General features: G+C 44.0%; 2 protein-coding genes across 10 annotated transcripts in view; both read right to left on the bottom strand.

The window, feature by feature from the left end:
- LOC140718540 (protein polyglycylase TTLL10-like) overlaps positions 1–1,413 on the bottom strand; it is a 43,411-nt gene extending 41,998 nt beyond the window's left edge. Inside the window, exon 1 of the mRNA XM_073032502.1 lies at positions 1,065–1,413. Within this exon, the coding sequence (XP_072888603.1) occupies positions 1,065–1,413 (349 nt within the window). The remainder of the gene's footprint in view (positions 1–1,064) is intronic.
- Positions 1,414–11,596: 10,183 nt separating this feature from the next.
- The window catches only part of LOC140718500 (protein polyglycylase TTLL10-like), a 201,237-nt gene continuing 191,893 nt past the window's right edge, over positions 11,597–20,940 (bottom strand). For 5 of the 9 annotated variants that reach the window (XM_073032401.1, XM_073032400.1, XM_073032404.1 and 2 more), the window contains 3 exons: positions 14,797–14,890; positions 13,930–14,123; positions 11,597–12,204 (listed from right to left, as the gene is read on the bottom strand). In XM_073032401.1, the coding sequence (XP_072888502.1) occupies positions 11,749–12,204; positions 13,930–14,123; positions 14,797–14,890 (744 nt within the window). In that variant the 3' untranslated portion in view covers positions 11,597–11,748. Of the gene's footprint in view, positions 12,205–13,894; positions 14,124–14,796; positions 14,891–20,940 lie in introns of all 9 variants that reach the window. The other 4 variants (XM_073032403.1, XM_073032406.1, XM_073032407.1 and 1 more) reach the window with 4 other exon arrangements.

Raw genomic sequence — 20,940 nt, 5'->3', positions numbered from 1 at the left:
TCACTGGGATGGGGAAAGGAGCTGACGGGACTGGAGAGGGTACAGGGAGATTCACTGGGATGGGGAAAGGAGCTGACGGGACTGGAGAGGGTACAGGGAGATTCACTGAGATGGGGGAAGGAGCTGACAGGACTGGAGAGGGTACAGGGAGATTCACTGGGATGGGGGAAATGATTTGGGTTATGAGGAGAAGCTGGGTCTGTTCTCTCTGGAGAGGAGTAGGTGACATGATTGAGGTTATAAATTTGCGAGGTGTATTGAGAAGGTAAACTGTGGGAAGCATTTTGTTATCAGCACTAGAGAACATAGAGTTAGTGTAAAGTGTTTTAGGGTCTGAAGGGCACCTTCTTCACCCAGAGAGTGCTGAGATTGTGAAATTCTCTGCTGGAGAGTGTGTTTGAAGCTGGGTTGTGACCGTGTTTAAGAACTGTCCAGATGAAAACCTGGAGTACTTTGAGCAAGCACTGGGCCATGGAGTTATCATAGATGGGTCCCACATGGATAAGTGGGTCGAGTGGCCTGTTTCCAAACTGTATTATTTGATGATACTATTGTAAGGTTAATGTCCAAATTGTTTTGGCCAAAGTGGAAGTATTGGTATTGTTATACTTTCCATTGTTTAGATAGAAAGCTATGAATGCATTGGAGAACGTGCAGTGGAGATTTTCCAAGGTATTGCCTGGGATGGAAATCTTTGGTTATGTGGGAAGTCTGGATAAACTGGGCATGTTTTCCCTGGAAGTGAAGATGTGGGGATCTAATAGAACTTTAGAGCCATACAGTATGAAAAGTGGCCCTTCGGTCCATCTCATCCATGCCAACCATGATGCCCATCTAAACTAATCCATCTTGCCTGCATTTGGCCCTCGAAACCTTCCCACAGGAGACAACGGATTACACTCAATAGAGACCACACTGTGACTTCCAGCTGCTGTAGCCAGGCCTGTCTTGTTTGCCCTCTTCCACCATTACCCTGCTGTTGCATCCACAGATTTGTGCAAACAAGGACTAATTGACAGAGATTACCCAGGAATTCTTTGCAAATAATCCGAAACTAGTCTCACCTTTATTGGAGAACCTCTTTGATCGGTAGAACAGAGCTTGGACTGTTTGGTTCAGAAGTCTTGTGTTCTCATTTGACACAGCTTCCTCCTCATCCTCCCACAGGACAGGTCTATCTCCAGACACTCCAGCCAGATCGGGCAAATGCTGGTTCCTTTCCATTCCAGGGCCACCATTCATTTGCTCCTTGCTTATCCTGGGATTGTTGGTCAGTGGTATTTGTTCTTCAAAAATCTCATCTTGGACACTGTCACTCAGGATCCCTCCGTTCACTGTTCTGACAGTGGAGTCAGGTTGTTTCACTGTCTTTACTTCACCCTGTGTTTGTTTGACTGGTTGGTCAACACTCATTTCCACAATCACATGCTACTATTTGTAGTTTCTCGCATTTCTGCCTGAATTCTTTTCCAGTGCCTGATCCTCCCTGAAGCCTAGACCTTCAATGTAAATCTCTTCGTCCATAACCTTGCCATTTGGAGCCTCTTCCTTGGCCACATTCTCAAAAAAAAGTGACTTTTCCTGGAAGGTGACTTGATGGAATCCAGTGACGCTCAGTGAAGTCGCTGGCAAGCTGGAAGACCAAAATGAACTTTTAACACATTTTTCTATAAGACAAAATGGCTCAAATCACACTTGCCTTAGCTTCAGTTGTAGTGCTTTCATATCTGGGGAAACATTTGTGGCTTCAAGCTACTTTCCAGAGTCATTTATTCTGCCACCCAGTGTACCAAGGAGTGCTAGAGGCCCTCCATTGGTTGGGGTCAACCATCGATAGTGCGCCCTAGCTGTTTATGTGATACACAAACCAGGACACAAGCCATCACATTCAATATGGAGATCAAGCTGTTGCCCATGCAGCAAGATTCCCTCTACACGCAGCTGATGAATCCAAAGGAATGACAGAGACTGATACAGTTTGGCACCAGCGATGTGCAACTTCAACATAACTCTCCAATTCCTGTACTCAGTGCCTTGATTTATGAAGGCCAATGTGCCAAAAGCTTTTTTTAATGACTGTCAATTTAATGCCAATTTTGAGGAATTATGGATCTGTATTTCCAGATTCCTCTGTTCTTCCACATTCCTTGGTGTTCAGCTGCTCACCATGTAAGACCTATCCTTCTTTGTCCTTCCAAAGTGCAACACCTCACGCTTGTCTGCATTAAATTGCATTTGTCGACTAGATAGCATTTCTCTGGCTGAAGATGTTGTCTGATCTGTTTAATGCATGTCAATGAATATTGTACTGGCATAATGTCAGTAAAGTGTCATGTATTGAATTGTAGGCCCAAAAGCCTTTCTCTTTCTCCATGGAGGTATAGGGCAGTCCCTTTACAGCCTTCAGTCTGGGTGATGGTGCTCAGGAAGGGGTGGGGGTGGGGGCTGGATGCAGGGAGGTCAGTCAGGTGATACAGGGTTGGTGGGGGAGTGAGAGTAGTCAGGCTGAATATCAGTTGGGTAGTGGGTGGTTAAATGGGGTTATGGGTTCTGGAGAGAACGAGATTGAAAATTTTCAGCCATGATTGAATGGCAGAGCAGACTCAATGGGCTGAATAGCCTAATCATGTTTTTTTTTCACTTTGTAGTCTTATGGAAATCGCTGGAGAATTGGTGAGGGTGGTGGATTAGCATACTAATGATAAGACTTGGCAGTGTGGAGGGTCAGTGAGATCGTGGGGTCCACGTCCATAGGCCAGTCAAAGCTGCTCCGCAGGTTAACAGTGTTGTTAACGAGGCGAATGGTGTTGATGCACTATCAATAACTCCAAAAGACTGGAAGTAGAGTAAATACTGAAAGGTTTTTATTAGCAGTAAAACAGAGCACGTCCATGCTGGATGACTGTGGGAGGAACAGAGACACAATCACCTTTATCCAGGGGTCTGTGGGAGGAGCCACAGGAGCAGTCAGCAGAGGAGTGCGTCCAGACAGATATACATGGTTTACCACAGGTGTGTTGGGCTTCATCAACTGTGGGATTAAGTTCAAGAGGTGTGAGGTAATGTTACAGCTATACAAGACCTTAGTTAGATCCCACTTGGTGTCTGACAACGTTTGCCACCTTCCTGTCCTCTGGTACTTCTCCTGTCTCTATTGATGATGCAAAGATCATCGCCAGAGGCGCAGCGATCTCCTCCCACGCTTCCCACAGCAGCCTGGAGCACATCTCATCTGGTCCCGGTGACTTATCCAACTTAATACCTTCCAAAGCTCCAAGGTTACATGGTTGGCACAACATTGAGGGATGTAATATCCATAGATTTCTATGTTTCTATGTTTCCATTACTTAAAGGTGACCTGAACTCATAGATTCACAGAGTAATGTAACACAGAGAAAGGCCCACCATGTCCAGATTGACTAAGTACACATCTCTACTAATCCATGAAACAGCACTTGGTCCATCAATTGCTATGCTTTAGTCATTTAAGCGTTCCCCTAAATAGTACATAAATGTGGGATTCTTTGTCTCCACTACCCATCAGGCAGTGTGTTCAGGAGCAACATACAAAATGCTGGAGGAACTCAGTGGGTCAGTTAGCATCCATGGAGGGAAATGGACAGTTGACGTTTCAGATCTAGACCCTTAGTCTGGACTGAAATGCATATTGAGGATTTCAACTATTCTCGAGATGAAAAAGTTCTCTTTCAGGTCCTCTTCGACCTGCTACACCAAACCTCTGCCCTCTACATTTAGACATCTCTGTCACAGCAAACAGGTTCCTATCATCCATCTTATATAAGTTCATCTTTATTTTGTAAACCCACATAAGTGGCAATTTCCCATCAATGGACTCACTTTAAACACATTCATTGTGAAGACCTGGTACAAGTTGAATGGACACCAGAACCCTCGGTGGAACTCACAGCATATCCGTGGTTGTCCTTTACAGATGGGTTTTATGAATAGTACATCAAGCATGCATCATGGGCTCAAGTTTTCATATCGTAGAGTCGCACAGTGTGAGTTAATATTGATCTGATAGCTCTGTGATAATTCCCACCGTGCTTCAGAACTTTGCAACCAAGCCCAAGGGACCAGTTTGTCTCTTGCCCTCATCCGAGACTCCCCCCCACTTCTGCAAAAAGTCTGACACATTTTCCATTTCAAGCATTTTTAAATGTATGAAAATAAACAAACTCTAATTATATGTAAAGTATGATAATATCCAACCTTAAAAAGGATCTAGTGCTTTCCATGACGAAATAAGACAATTACGCACAACGTTCCTACAGAATGGCTACAAGGAGAAGGAAACCAATTGGGGCCTTAAAAGGAACCCATCGCTACTGCTTGTCTTCCTGATATTTCCATGGTTTGTCAAAATCCTGAAGAAATACCAGATTAATACCATCCACAAACCCGTAAGGAAGCACCAATCACAGCTGATGCGGTGAAAGTTGACCTGGGACTCAGGATGGCTGGTGTTTACAGGATTCCTTGTGAATGAGGAACAGTGTATATCGGTCAGATCCGCACCGGGGGTACAGAGTGTGTATCCATCTGGGTTATCCAGAGAAATCGGCAGCATTCACAATGGCCACAGGATTGACTTCAACGGCACAAAATTATTGCGCTGCATCAATGGCTTTTGGGACCACCTGGCAAAGGAAGCCATTGAAATACAACTAGAGAAAAAATATTTTAACAAAGATGAAGGTCTCACTCTAAGTAAGAACTAGACTTCGATTGTAAACAAGGTTGGACAGTGGAAACCTAATTAGATGAGGACTAACCAATCAGAGGGACTGACAATGGGAGTTTATATACCATCGGACTAGACATGCCCAGGCATCACCCCTGATGAAGATGGCAGAGTTTGTCATTGAAATGTTGGTTAAAACTGATACCTGTACCCAGCTGGTAGCCTGAGAAGAGTTTATTCATACAACCTTAAGTTTTCCTGAGACATCTGAAGTTCTAAACACACGATTTATGTGGGAGTATCTGATATCCAGCCCTCCCGTTCAGGATCCTCAGTCACTGGTGACAGACCATCAACCTCCATTCAGTGTGGGGAGACAGGAGGGAACATGGGAGGGGCTGTTCACTCGGGCTTGACCAGAGCTCCAGCAATCACAGAAAGTAAAGTCCGGACATTCCTCACTCCAAAGCAGAGGTAGTGCAAAACACTCACAGCCTGCACCGCAAGAACCTGCTCAGATTTCTCCAGAAGCCCCAGGAACGGGTCCTGAACACACAGACTTCTCACTCAGAGGTGAGAACACCATCCACTACACCACGGGATTCCCAGGCATCACAGAACATGAAGAAATATGAGAAGTGTTTGAAACATAAATAACAGCACCCAATGTAATCCGCAGCAGAGCTACTGGCCAGAAAACTAAAATACTGAGTATAACTCTACACAAACTAGCTCTGAACCCATTAATACCCTGTCCACCCCAGCCACATAACATCTTAAAATACTCACAACATTTGTAGCATGCCATATGTAAATGTATATTTAGATTGCTATCACAACTTATAATACTTGTTCTGCTGTCACAGGAGATAGTTGTCTGCAAATTGATGAGGACCGGTCATTTCCACAGCACGGTAAACAACAGCTGTAACCAGGCAACTGCTGCTGGGTAGCTATTGGGAATTGTAATTACAGTACCATTCACAAAACAAAGCCTAACTTGTCTCTACTTTGGGAAGAAGGTGAGGGTAGTCCCCAAAAGTTAACAACTTTTAAATGGTGAATCTGTTTTTGTCTGTAACTGTTGAGAAGTTGATTATACAAAACAGAGACAAAATCAGTAACATACATAAACTGCTGGAGGAACTCAAGTCAGGCAGTATCTATGAGGAAGAGTAAACAGTCAAAATTTCAGGCTGAAGCCCTTCACCAGGACTGGAAAGGAAGGGGGAAGAATCTAGAATCATAAGCTGGGGGTAGGGGGAGGAGTACAAGCTGGCAGGTGATAAGTGAGCCCAGGTGAGGGGAAGTTGGGTGAGTGCCGGAGAGGGGATGAAATAAGAAGCTCAGACCATAAGACGATAAGATACAGGATCAGAAATAGGTTATTTGGCCCATTGAATTTGCTCTACCATTTCATTATGACTGATCCAATTTTCCTCTCAGTCCCAATCTCCTGCCTTTTCCCTGTATTTCTTCAAGCCCTGACCAATCAAAAACCTATCAACCCCTGCCCCAGATATACATAAAGACTTGGCCTTCACAGCTGCCCGTGGCAAAGAATTCTGCAGATTCACCACCCACTGGCTAAAGAAATTCCTCCTTATCTCTGTTCTAAAAGGACGCCCCTCTATTCTGAGGCTGTATTCTCTGGTCTTAGACTCTCCCACCATAGGAAACATCCTCTCCACATGCAATGGTTTCAATGAGGTCACCCCTCATTCTTCTGAATTCCAGTGAATACAGGCCCAGAGCCATCAAACACTCTTCACATGACAAGCCATTCAATCCTGGAATCATTTTCGTGAACCTCCTTTGAATCCTCTCCAGTTTCAGAACATCCTTTCTAAGATAAGGGGCCCAAAACTGTTCGTAATACTCCAAGTGAGACCTCACCAGTGCTTTATAAAGTCTTAACATTACATCCTTGCTTTTATATTTTAGTCCTTTTGAAATGAATGCTAACATTACATTTGCCTTCCTCACCACAGACTCAACCTGCAAATTAACCTTTAGGGAATCCTGCACAAGGTTTCCCAAGTCCCTTTGTGTCTCAGTTTTTTGTATTTTCTCTCCATTTAGAAAATAATCTATTTTTTCATTTCTTCTAACAAAGTGCTTGATTGTACATTTCCTGACCCTGTATTGCACTTGTCATTTCTTTACTGTTCTCCTAATCTGTCTAAGTCCTTCTGTGGCCTCTCTACTTCCTCAAAACTACCTTCCACTTATCTTCATGTAGTCTGCAAACTTTGTAACAAAGCCATTAATTCCATCGTCCAGATGATTGATATATAATGTAAAAAGAAATGGTCTCAACCCAGACCCTGTGAAACACCACTACTCACCAGCAGCCAGCCAGAAAAGGTTCCCTTTATTCCCACTCTTTGCCTCCTGCCAATCAGCTACTGCCTTATCCATATTAGAATCTTTCCTATAATACCATGGGTTTGTAGCTTGTTAAGTAGCCTTATGTGTGGCACCTTGTGTGGTCTTCTGAAAATCCAAGTACACAACATCAACCTATTCTCCATTGTCTATCCTATTTGTTATTTCTTCAAAGAATTCCAACAGATTTGTCAGATAAGATTTTCCCTTGAGGAAACCATACTGACTACAGCCTTTTTAAATCACATGCCTCCAAGTACCCTGAGAACTCATCCCTAATAATCAACTCCAACACCTTACCTACCACTGAGGTCAGACTAACTGGCCTATAGTTTCCTTTCTTCTGCCTCTCTCCCTTCTTGAAAAGTGGAGTGACATTTGCAATTTTCCAGTCCTCCGAAACCATTCCAGAATCTAGTGATTCTTGAAAGATCTTTACTAATTCCTCCATATCTCTTCAGCAACCTCTTTCAGATCTCTTGGGTATACACCCATCTAGTCCAGGTGACTTATTTACTGTCAGACCTTTCAGTTTTCAAAGAAGCTTCTCTCTAGTAATGGTAACTTCACCCACTTCCTGACCCCTGATACCTGAAACTTCCACAGTGAAGACTGATGCAAAATACTTATTCAGTTCATCCATCATTTCCTTGTCCCTCATTACTACCTCTCCAGCATCGTTTTCCAGTGGTCTGATATCCACTCTCGCCTCTCTTTTACACTTTATGTATCTGAAGAAACTGTTGGTATCCACCACTGAAGCCAGGCTAATTCTTAATTCTTGAATCTATAGTCTTTCTTTGTATTTACTGCAAATGAATCTCAGGGTTGTATATGGTGACATATATGTACTTTGATAATAAATCTACTTTCAATTTTGGACTTTCTATGCCGGAAGGTGAGTCAATCACTACAGAATTCCCAACCTCTGACCTGCTCTCGCATCTGCAGGATGTACCTGCTGATCTATGGTGACCCCAGCATGTTGACTGTAGGGTGCTGGAAGATTGCAGTGTTGTTGAACATCAGGGTAGGTGTTTGGAGATGGTTCGTGCCTGGCAAACAACATTGATGGACTCAGTGGGCTCTGACACACAACTTTGTGCACCTGTGGATCATGTGTTGCAGTGATTATGGTTTTGAAAGACTGGAAAATTGCAAATGTCACTCCACTCTTTAAGAAGGGAGAGAGGCAGAAGAAAGGAAATTATAGACCAGTTAGCCTGACTTCAGTGGTTGGGAAGATGTTGGAGTCCATTATTAAGGTTAAGTTTCAGAGTACTTGGAGGCTCATGATAAAATAGGTCGAAGGCAGCATGGTTTCCTTAAGGGAAAATCTTGACTGTTAAAATTTTTTGAGAAAATAGTAGGCAGCAAAGACAAAGAGAGTCAAAGGATGTTGTTTAATTGGATTTTCAGAAGTCCTTTGATAAAGTGTCACATATGAGGCTGCTCAACAAGAGCCTATGGTATTACAGGAAAGATTTTAGCATAAATAGAGCATTGCTTGATTGGCAGGAGGCAAAGAGTAGGAATAAAGGGAGGCTTTTTCTCAGTTGGTTGCCGGTGATGAGTGGTGTCCGCAGGTAACAGCATTGGGGGCTTCTTCTTTTCACGTTATATGTCAATGATTCGTGTGATGGAATTGATGGCTTTGTGTTCAAGTCTACAGCTGATACAAGGATAGGTGGGGGGCAGGTAGTGTTGAGGAAGCAGATAATCTGCTAAAGGATTTAGTTAGATTAGGAGAATAGGAACTCTATGTTGGGAAGTGTATGTTCATGTACTTTGGTAGACAGGATAAAGGTGGAGACCATTTTCTAAACGGGGAGAAAATTTAGAAATCAGAGCTAGAAAGGGACTTGGGAATCCTCATGCGTGATTCCCTAAAGGTTAATTTGCAGGTTGAGTCTGTGGTGAGGAAGGCAAATGCGATGTTAACATTCATTTCAAGAGGACTAGGATATAAAACCAGGGATGCAACGCCTGAGGCTTTACAGTAAACAGTATCACTGTTATACTGTTTGGTACAGGGTGTGGTGTAAACGGTTTGGCTTCCTACTTTGGTCTGATTGTCAGGCATATTTCGCACGAAGCTCTGGTTTGGCTGATGTCTCGGTTCATTCTTGGCTAGTACATCACTTCACGAGTTCTACGTTTACGTTTCTCCTCACCAAGATGTCCCTCATGTAGCTTCTGGATCATTTCTTTGCATAGCAACACTGGAATCACAAACCTGTTCTCTCTGAAGACCATATCTTCTTCTACTGACAGTTCAGCTCTGCATTCCCAATAATCCCAATAATTCCCAATAATCCAGTACCAGAGGGCATGGTTTGAGAATAAGGGGTAGGTAATTTAGGACAGAGTTAAGGAAAAACTTCTTCTCCCAGAGAGTTGTTGGGGTCTGGAATGCACTGCCTCGGAAGGCAGTGGAGGCCAATTCTCTGGATGCTTTCAAGAAGGAGCTAGATAGGTATCTTATGGATAGGGGAATCAAGGGAAATGGGGACAAGGCAGGAACCGGGTATTGATGGTAGATGATCAGCCATGATCTCAAAATGGCGGTGCAGGCTCAAAGGGCCGAATGGTCTACTTCTGCACCTATCGTCTATTGTCTATTGTCTAATCCTGAATACATATTGGACAGTCATTCCTAGTTGCTGGCCATCCTTTCATATTGTATCTTTGAGTACTTTCATTGTTTTATCTGTCCCTGCTGCTTTCTAAATCTCTGTTCTATCAGGAGATACTGGAATGGAGGTGACAATCATGTCAACAAAGGCCTGTATCTCAATATCAGTCTCTTGGTCACTCTCTTCTTTGTTGTTGACTGCTCAAGACAGCACATCAGCAGCAAACATCTATTTTCCTGCTGTGTACTGTATATCATCTTCACGTCATATTTCTGCAGCCTTATCAACACGTGCTGTATCTTCATGGACCAGTCATACAGTGGTTTGGACACATTTGAGACCAATGGTTTATGTTCTGTCTCTACTTCAAAAGCTTGTCCATAGATGTACAGATGGAATCTTTCACATGCATACGTGCTGGCAAGAAGCTCTTTCTCCATCTGTGCATAATTGGCTTCTACACTTTTTAAAGCCCTTGATGCATAGGCCATGTGTCATTGTGCTGCTGTAGTAGTACTGATTCAAGGCTGTGCTGGGAAGCATCAGCTGAGATCCTAGTACACCTTTCCAAATCATAAAACGTCAGCATGGGCTCTTCAGTTAGGACTCTTTTCAGCATCTAGAAACACTCTTCTTGCTTGTGAGACTAAATCCACTAATTTCATTGATCAAGGAATGACCTAAGTGGTGCTGACACAATAGACAGTCGAGGGATGAACTTAACCAGGTAAGTCACCATCCCCAGGAAACATCTCACCTCCTCTTTGCTTTGGGGCCTCTCCATGTTTTCATGCCTGACTTTTTTCTTGAGTCAGGCTTCACTCCCTCTTCCGATATGACATCTCTTTTGAAAGTTAGTGTCTTAAAACCGAACTCACATTTCTCTTTATTTAATTTAAAATTGACATTCCACATCATGTCAAGCACCTGTCTCAGTCGTGCATCAATTTCATCCTTGGTGGACCCCAAACAATGATGTCATCCATCATGGTCTTGATGCTAGGTTATGCCCTCAAAGATCATGTGGATGGTTTTATAGTAGACTTCTGGTGTCAACAGCATCCCATTCAGTAGCCAAAGGAAGCAATATCCCTGTGATATGTTAAAAGTACACAGTCTCAAACTTGCCTCACCAAGCTTCATCTGCCAAAACCCAGATGATACGCTGAGTTTGCTAAATCACCTGGAACCTGCTAACTGGAACATGATTTCCTCCCATGATGGAAATTTAAATTCCCTCTCTTGATGACTTTATTGAGATCTCTTGGGTCTAGACATATTTGCAATGCTCCATTTTCCTTTTGCGCAATGACCAGTGAGTTCACGCAATCTGTGAGTTCTTCCATTTTCTGTATAACATTTATCCATTCCATGCGTGCTAGTTCTTGTTTAGTTCATTTCTAAGTGCAAATGGAATTTTCCTGCATGCATGGACAACAGGGGTTACTGTCTCATCTACATGAATTTTGTGCACAGCAGGTAAGCATCCAAGGATGTCTGTGTAATCTTCCATGAGTATTGTGTGGTCATATTTCATCTGTGAAGCCACGATGAAGATTCTTTTCACATGCACTCATTCCTAATATTGGTAGTACTCACTTATCTACAATCAGTAGCTGTGCCTTTAGGAGCTGCCCATTGTACTGGAAGGCTACTATTCAACCCCCTTTAACATTATTCCATCAGCTTTGTTTAGTCAGTATTCTGCTTTTAGCCTCTATATCGCAGCGAAGAACTTTGCTGATTTGCATTTTGTCTATTAAGTTATTAGGGCAAAAACTTAACAAGACAGGCATTTCTGTAGAACACCAAAGAATAAGAAAAAGGACAATAATTCCACAAAATGGAGCAAATAGCTAGTGTAATAATATATTCTTTGTTATATCTGTATCAAAAACATTTTAATTTTATTCATTACAGCTGAGTAATTAACTTCACATTGTCAGACATGAAATAGTCTCTGACTCAACTCTGGCCAGGCTAATTAATTATTTAGAACACTTTTATGAAAACAATAGCTTAATTCAGGGCATGTACTGATTGCTTTGGAGTCAACCTTTGCCTCAGCTGATTTGGATGTAACTTTCTTGGAGCTAAGTGATTCCTCGTGATGATCAGGGAATGAAAGGAAGCATGAGATGTGAAGAGGTTGTCCTGCAAACTCTTATGTAAGTGTTGGCTGGCTGAATGTTGTTTGGTGAGTGCTAGCCTTAAACACGGATACATCTTCTGTCGCTTGGAAAGACCAAGATCTGGAGCATGATTCTGAAGACCTCGTTCATCTGAAGAGACTATGGCTGAGTGATTGCTGGACTGAAGGTTACTGTCGTTCCCTGTACTGGCAGAACAAAGATGCTGTACCAGCGAAATCTCTGGGAGTGTTCCTGGATGGAGGAGGGTGTTAACCCTGGGCAACTGTCTTCTCTGAACTGAGGCAGGCTCTGTTGCTGACATTAGGTCAAAAGTTGTTCCAACCTTAAAGATAAAGATGAGTTTTATTTGTCACATGTACATGGAAACATATGCAAAATGCAGAATTTGCATCAAATTAAAACAGCGAAGATTTTATTGGGTGGACCACAAGTGTCACCACACTTCCAGCACCAACATATTGAAAATGATCATCACAAAAATGATTCTGGAATTGAAAGGCTTGTCATATAAGGAGCTCTTAATGGCTCTGGGCCTCTGCTCACTGCCATTCAGAAGGATGAGGGGTGACCTCATTGAAAACCTATCCAATGTTGAAAGGGCTCGATAGAGTGGATGTGGAGAGGATGTTTCCTATGGTTGGGGAGGCTAAGACCAGAGAACACAGCCTCAGAATAGAGGGGTGTCCTTTTAGAACGGAGATGAGGAGGAATTCCTTTAGCATGAGAGTGGTGAATCTGTGGAATTTGTTGCCTCAGGTGGCTTTGGAGGCCAAGTCATTGGGTATAATTTAAGGCAGAGGTTGATAGATTCTTGATTAGTCAGATCATGAAGGGATATGGGGAGAAGGCAGGAGTTTGGGACTGAGAGGAAAATTGGATCAGCCATGATGAAATGGCAGACTCCATGGGGCAAATGGCCTAACTCTGCACCTGTATCTTATGTCTATGGTCTTATATCATGCCCAGAACTTAATAACCTTAACCTACATGTCTTTGTAATGTGGGAGAAAACTGGAGCACCAGGGGGCCACGCAGTCACAAGACAAGCATACAAACTCTTTACAGACTGGAATGGGAATCTTCCAGTAAGATGGTGGTGCACGCGAACACAGCAGTCTTTCGGGGGGCCAACCAAAGGTGCTTTTTGCTTTGTAAAATGTGTTTTTTATGATCCAAAGACAATGCGGACTGCAGGACTACTCCATCAGTGAGCTGCTCGTTGATTGGAGTAGCTGGACTGGTGTTGGCAGCAGATCCAGCCCGAGGTGTCGGAGGGGCCAGCTGAGGTGTCAAAGGAGCCGGTTGGGATATCGGAGGAGCCGGTCGGGATATCGCAGGAGCCGGTCGGGATATCGCAGGAGCTGGTCGGGATATCGGAGGAACCGGTCGGGATATCGGAGGAGGCCGGTCGGGATATCGTAGGAGCCGGTCGGGATATCGGAGGAGCCCACCAATGTGTCAGAGGAGCCGGTTTAGGTTCAGAGGAACTGACTTGGCTACAAACCATGTTGCTGCCTGCTACTTGGAAGCATTGAAGTTGGTGCTGTATAACTGTGGGAGATTGTCTTGGACATTTCTCGTGATTGCAAGACCCTGTTGGACAGCGATAATGTAAGTTGCCACAGGCCTGTTACCCTTGTCTGGTGGAGAGACAGTCAACATGGGAGCTGTGTAGCCTCAGTTGTAACAAGAACTGGGCCTCAAGCCTTGGGCTTGCCTGCTACTGCAGACCAGTTGAGAGATGCTGATGTGATCACAGCGTGGTTAAGGTCGGCTGAGGCCTGGCCTCTCCTGTCGATACTGCCGTCTCATGTGTGAATGGTGGAATGACAGGCTAGAATGTGTGCTTCTGTACACTGCCAGGAGACTGTACCATTGATTGCTGGACACTGTCGAGCAGGGTCTTCGACTATATGTCTCAGCTGTATCTATGTATGGTTTGAATGATGATTAAACTTGCTTTGATCTGAACCCAGATTTTATAACTGGTGCTGTAATAGCATTACACTAACTGCTGTTCTGCTGTGCCTCTCTCATTTTATCCAACCTTTATCTGAGAGCTGTTCTCAGATTGCTGAGGACGTTCAAGAACCACTGCTCTCTCTGCTGTCTGGTCTTTAAATGTTTTCATAAATGGCTCTTTTGGGGAACCATTGTACAACAGGACAAATTCTTTCAGTGCTTCAAGAGGCATGATGGACAGTCCACTGCTCCTTTTTTTGAATATTTCAAGCACCAGATCTGATGGAGAGAAAGAGAAGGACATTACTGTTGATGACAACCATTCTATTATCCCATCTGGGCCATTGACTACAAAGGCATGGAAATTATGCTCCAGCTTTGGTTGGGCCTTAGCTGGACTACTGCATGTAGTTTATGACTCCACCTGATTGAGAAGATGTGATTATACTGGAGAGGTGCAGAGGAGATTTGCTGGTAGGTTACCTGGGATGGATAGATGGCAGAAACTGGTTCAGGAATACAAGAGACCAAGAGGGGATATGATTGAGGTGTAAAAGGGTGTGGGTAGGAGAGACTGCAGGAAACCTTACCCTACAGCAGAACATAGACAAAATAAAAGGACCTAAACTTAGGACCAGAGAGGAATTTTAGAGGGACCTTCTTCACTCTGAAGAAGCTGGGGAATGCCTGCAATACCTTGCCCAAGAGAGAAACGGATCTGAAGTCTCTGGCAGAATTTGAGAAGTCTGGGGATGACCAGTTGAACTGTTTATGTTCAGAGAGATATGGGCTGAATGCTGGGAGATGGGATTAGTGTGAGTGGGTGCCCACTGGCCGAATGGTCGGCTTCCATGCTGTACACCTCTATAACGTGCTACTGAAACATCATCAGTTGGTACAAATGAGATTTTCTAAATCTATATTAATATAAAGATAAGAATGTCACACTTACCAAGAGCTTCATTCAATACTTTGGGGACGACAGATTGGAGGACTGCACAGTTTGTCTGTAAAGATGGGTTTGAGTTAATCTCCAGCAACCATACCTACAGAGGAGATCAAACCATGTTATCCTTTTCTACACATTCACACTGAGTTCACGACACAGAGTGTGTGGTTGAAGCATTCCTATGCTGATGGCTGGTAAATTAATGGGACTGAGTACTATCAGATCTCATGGAGTGAAACATATGAATCCTGTGCTCCAGCGCCACTGAGATAGACATTCCGCTCATCTCCAATTTAAATGCCCAGAAACAATGCTTACTAACTTAGCTTCTCCCAGACCGGGGAAAAATCTAACTTGTCAGTCCTCTTACCTCTGCCATTTATGTCCATCCCCTTTCTACCACACCTTTACCTGAGTCCCACCTCATCAAATAATGAGTTGGAGTACAAGATAGATAGATAGCCTGGTGAGATGTCATCATGACAACAACCTTTCCCTCAATGCCTCAATGTCAGCTAAAACTAAAGAGCTGTTCATTGACTTTAGGAATGCAGGGTGGGGGGGGGGTGAGTTCACAGTGTGTGGTATACATGTTCCTGTCTACATCAACAGTGCTGAGAGGGTTGAGGGCTTCAAGCTCCCAGGAGTGAACATCGCCTGTTGCTTGTCCTAATCCAACCATGTAAATGTCACAGCCAAGAAAGCTTGCCAAAGCCTCTACTCCTGAAGGAGACTAAGGAAATCTGGCATGTCCTCATTGATATCACCAAAGCACTCTAGAAAGCATTCTTCAACTACTGCACAGAGTCTTGCCATCTTCAGAAGTTTTCTGATGACTCCACCATAGTTGGATGCATCAACAAGGGAGATGAGGCTGAGTACAGGGCTACGGTGGGAAACTTTTTCACATGGTGCGAGCAGAATCATCTGCAGCTTAATGTGAAAAAGACTAAGGAGCTGGTGGTGGACCTGAGGAGGGCTAAGGCACCGGTGACCGATGACACCAAGACTGGAGGTGTAGTGGACAGTGAGGAAGACTTTTGGAGACTGCAGTGGGATCTGAACCAGCTGAAAAATGGCAGATGGAATATAATGCAGGCAAGTGTGAGGTGCTACACTTCCATGGGACCAACCAGTGTAGGACTTATGCTGTGAGCAGTAGGACAGTGAGAAATGTGGTAGAACAGAGTGATCTGGAAATTCCTTGAAAGTGGCATCACAGTTACACGGGATTGTAAAGAGAGTTTATGGCATGCTGGCCTTTCTAAGGAGCTGGTGGTGGACCTGAGGAGGGCTAAGGCACCGGTGACCCCTGTTTCCATCCAAGGGGTCAGTGTGGACATGGTGGAGTATTACAAATACCTGGGGATAGGAATTGACAATAAACTGGACTGGTCAAAGAACACTGAGGCTGTCTACAAGAAGGGTCAGAGCCATCTCTATTTCCTGAGGAGACTGAGGTCCTTTAACATCTGCCGGACGATGCTGAGGATGTTCTACGAGTCTGTGGTGGCCAGTGCTATCATGTTTGCTGTTGTGTGCTGGGGCAGCAGGCTGAGGGTAGCAGACACCAACAGAATCAACAAACTCATTCGTAAGGCCAGTGATGTTGTGGGGGTGGAACTGGACTCTCTGACGGTGGTGTCGGAAAAGAGGATGCTGTCCAAGTTGCATGCCATCTTGGACAATGACTCCCATCCACTCCATAATGTACTGGTTAGGCACAGGAGTACATTCAGCCAGAGACTCATTCCACCGAGATGCAACACTGAGCGTCATAGGATGTCATCCCTACCTGTGGCCATCAAATTTTACAATTCCTCCCTCGAAGTGTCAGACACCCTGAGCCAATAGGTTGGTCCTGGACTTATTTCCACTTGGCATGATTAACTTATTATTATTTAATTATTTATGGTTTTATATTGCTATATTTCTTCACTACTCTTGGTTGGTGTGGCTGTAACGAAACCCAATTTCCATGCATCATTAAAGTATGTCTGTCTGGATGCCTCACAGTTTGGTGTGGCAACTGCTCTGCATGTGACCACAAGAAACTGCAGAGAGCTATGGACACAACTTCTCCATGGATTCTGCCCACACGTCTCACTGCCTCAGTAAAGCAGGCAGCATAATCAAAGCTGCCACCAACCTGGACATTCTCTCTTCTCCCTCTCCCACCAATCTCAAGGATAACTTCTACCCCACTGTTATAGGACTTCTGAATAATTCCCTAGTACACTAAAATGGACTCTTGACCTCACAATCTACCTCGTTATGACTTTGCACTCTATTATTTACCTTTCTCTGTAGCTTTTACACTTTAATCTGCATTCTGTTATTGTTTTACCTTGTTCTACCTCAATGCACTGTGTAATGAATTGGTCTACACGACAAGGCAAACTTTTCACTGCATCTTGGTACACTTGACAATAATAAACCAATTCCAATTCCCCTTCCCTCAGCACTCTTACCTCAGTCACACTTACCACACAAATTGTCAAAGCAGTAACTTTGAACATATGAGAGGATGCTTCCCATAGTGGGGGAGTCTAGGACCAGAGGGCACAGCCTCGGAATAGAAGGACTTTCATTTAGAAAAGAGATGAGGAGGAATTTCATTAGCCAGAGGATGGTGAATCCGTTGAATTCATTGTCACAGGTGGCTGTGAAGGCCACGTCATCATGTATATTTAAGGCAGAGGTTGATAGATTCTTGATTAGTCAGAGCATGAAGGGATATGGAGGGGGGAGGCAGAAGATTGGGGCTGAGTGGGAAAATGGGTCAGCCGTGATGAAATGATGGAACAGACTCAATGGGCCAAATGGCCGAATTCTGCTTTGGTATCTTATATCCAAAGCTCATGTTGATGAATTTTCAGTCACTATAGAGTCAAGGATTGTGAGGAACAGACAAGAAAGTTCAGATAAGGCCAAGATTGGATCACCATAATGGTAAAGAATGCCTCTCATAGCTTTATACACCTCTATAAAATCACCCCTCATTCTCCCATGCTCCAGTGAAGAAAGTCCCAACCTCCTCAATCTCTCTCCATAACTCAGTCCCTTGAGTCCCAGCACCTCCAGGGTAGGGGTGCCTGAAACTAGGGGGCATTGACTTAGGGTGAGAGGGGATGGTTTTATAAATGACCTGAGAGGAAACTTTTTAATGGAGGAGGTTTGCTCAGTTGAAATGTGGGCAGGGAAATGGCAGATGGAGCTTAAACCAGACACGTGTGAGATGTTGCGGTTGGGAAAGTCAAAAGTAGGAGGAAAGTAAATGGCAGAAACCTTAGACATTCAGATGTTCAGAGGGAGATGCAACATAAAGATTTTTACTCCCTTGGATGCAAGAAATAAAATAAATAATAATAATAATACTCAGGTTGCAAGTCTATTACTCCCTAAAGTGGCAACAGCCATGGACAGGATGGTAAAGATGCACACGGCATGCTTGCCTCCATCAGTCAGGGTGCTGAGTATAAAAGTCATGTTGCTGCTGTATGAACCATTTGGAGTACCGTGTACAACTCCTGTTTACTCTGGAGTGCCAGAAGCCCAGTGGAGACCTGATAGGAGTCTGTAAAATTATCAGAGGCAGAAAAGTTGGGGTGTTGTGGGTAGTGTGGAGGGCTGTCAGAGGTTACAGCACGACATTGATAGGATGCTGAACTGGATTAAGAAGTGGCAGATGGAATTCAACACAGATATAAGTGTGAAGTGGTTCATTTTGGTAGGTCAAATTTGAAGACAGAATATAATATAAATGTTAAGACTCTTGGCTGTGTGGAGGATCTGAGAGATCTTGGGGTCCGTGTCCATAGGACACTGAAAGCTGCTGCACAGGTTGACAGTGTTGTTAAGAAGGCGTATGGTGTGTTGGCATTCATCAACTGTGGGATTGAGTTCAAGAGCCGCGAGGTAATGTTAAAGCTACATAAGACCTTTGTTAGACCCCACTTGGAGTACTGTGTTCAGTTCTGGTCACCTCACTACAGGAAGGATGTGGATACTATAGAGAGAGTGCAGAGGAGATTTACAAGGATGCTGCCTGGATTGGAGGGCGTACCTTATTAGAATAAGTTGAGTGTACTTGGCCGTTTCTCCTTGGAGTGATGGAGGATGAGAGGTGACCTGATTGAGGTGTATATGATGATGAGAGGCGTTGATCGTGTGAATAGCCACAGGTTTTTCCCCAGGGCTGAAATGGTTAACATGAGGGGGCATGCTTCTAAGGTGTTTGGAAATAGGTACAAGGGGGATGTCAGAAACATAGAAACATAGAAAATAGGTGCAGGAGTAGGCCATTCAGCCCTTCGAGCCTGCACCACCATTCAGTATGATCATCCAACTCAGAACCCTGTACCTGCTTTCTCTCCATACCCCCGATCCCTTTAGCCACAAGGGCCATATCTAACTTCCTCTTAAATATAGCCAATGAACCAGCCTCAACTGTTTCCTGTGGCAGAGAATTCCACAGCTTCACCACTCTCTGTGTCAGAAGTAAGTTTTTCACACAGAGAGTGCTAGGCGTGTGGAATGCACTGCCAACAAAGATGATAGAGGCAGTTACGATAGGGTCTTTTAAGAGACTCTTAGGTAGGTACGTGGAGCTTAGAAAAATAAAGGACTATGCGGTAGGGAAGTTCTAGGCAGTTTCTAGAGTAGGTTACATTAATGTTCTATGTTACCATTATCAGAGGCAGAGGGGAGATCAGCCACAGGCTGAGGAGAGGCCTGTTAGGCATATGTAACATAATCAGAGACATTGATCAGTCAGACTCATTTTCCCAGGGTGGACATTTCAAATAGTAAAGAGGTTAGGTGAAAAGGGAAAGTTTAAAGGAGATGTGCAAGGCAACGGTTTTTTTACACAGAGAATAGTGGGTGTCGGGGACATGTTGCCAGGAGATGTGGCAGAAGCAAAAATAATAAAATCATTTAAGAGGCATTTAGACAGACAAGTGGACAGACTGGGAACAGAGGTATATGGATCAGCATCATGGCTAGCACAGGGCAGCGGGCCGAAGACTATACTATTCAATTTCTTTTACAAACTTACTGTTTCTCAAGATATTACAAGGCGACTGACCTCTGACTACAGTGATTACAGTGACTAACCTCTGATCAGAGCGATTATGGTGACTGACCTCTGACCACAATGAACTGACATCTGACCACAGTCGAATGACCTCTAACCACAGTGAACTGACCTCTGACCTCTAACCACAGTGAACTGATCTCTGACCACAGTGTCTGACATCTAACTATAGTGACTGACATCAGACCACAGTGAACTGACCTCTGACCTCTGACCTCTAACCACAGTGAACTGATCTCTGACCACAGTGTCTGACATCTAACTACAGTGACTGACATCAGACCACAGTGACTGATCTCTGACTACGGTGAATTGACCACTGCCCACAGTGGACTACATTCCATTCAAACATTAACATTTCTGAATTGTGGGTCTGTGAAGCTTGTTTGTTTTGCAAATGTTAATGCTGTTCCTTTGTATTTGGGAATTACATTGCCTAACACCTGTGAAGGGAGTTTCATCACAGGCTCTCCACCTTTTAGCTAACAGAGGGAACTAGGAGTGAAGCTAAATTCTTGGTTACTAGACAAACGACTGTGGTTTTTTCCCCATTGTTCAAATGTTCGAGATCCAGCAGATGGCACAATTAGAACACCAGCATCTACAAAACCCGCGGGTTTTAAATTCTCCCTCCCACAGTAATAGTATGATCTGTCCACCTCTGCACAGATCTGTATACACCTGTACAGACCTGTACAGACCTGCTTAAGACTAGCCAGCGCAGGAGGAAGTAGGGAAGGAGAGAAGATCGTTAGGAAATCATTGGGGATTGTGAAGGGAATCACAGAGATGGGGAAATCACATGAATGGGTGAATCATTAGTCAAGAGAGAATGGTGGGGAAATTCAGTTCTGGTTGCTTCATTAGAGGAGGGGTGTGGAAGCTTTAGAGAGGGTGCAGAGGAGATTTACCAGGATGTTGCTTGGATTAGAGAGAGTTTTTTATGAGGATAGGTTGAGTGAACTAGGGCTTTTCTCTTTGGAGTGAAGGAAGATGAGGGGTAACTTGATAGAGATGTACAAGATGATAAAAGGCATAGATCGAGTGGA

Source organism: Hemitrygon akajei, chromosome 29, assembly GCF_048418815.1.
Source record: "Hemitrygon akajei chromosome 29, sHemAka1.3, whole genome shotgun sequence".
NCBI lineage: Eukaryota > Metazoa > Chordata > Chondrichthyes > Myliobatiformes > Dasyatidae > Hemitrygon > Hemitrygon akajei.
The sequence above is the reverse complement of the archived record's forward strand: the minus strand, read 5'-3'. Positions and strand labels throughout refer to the sequence as shown.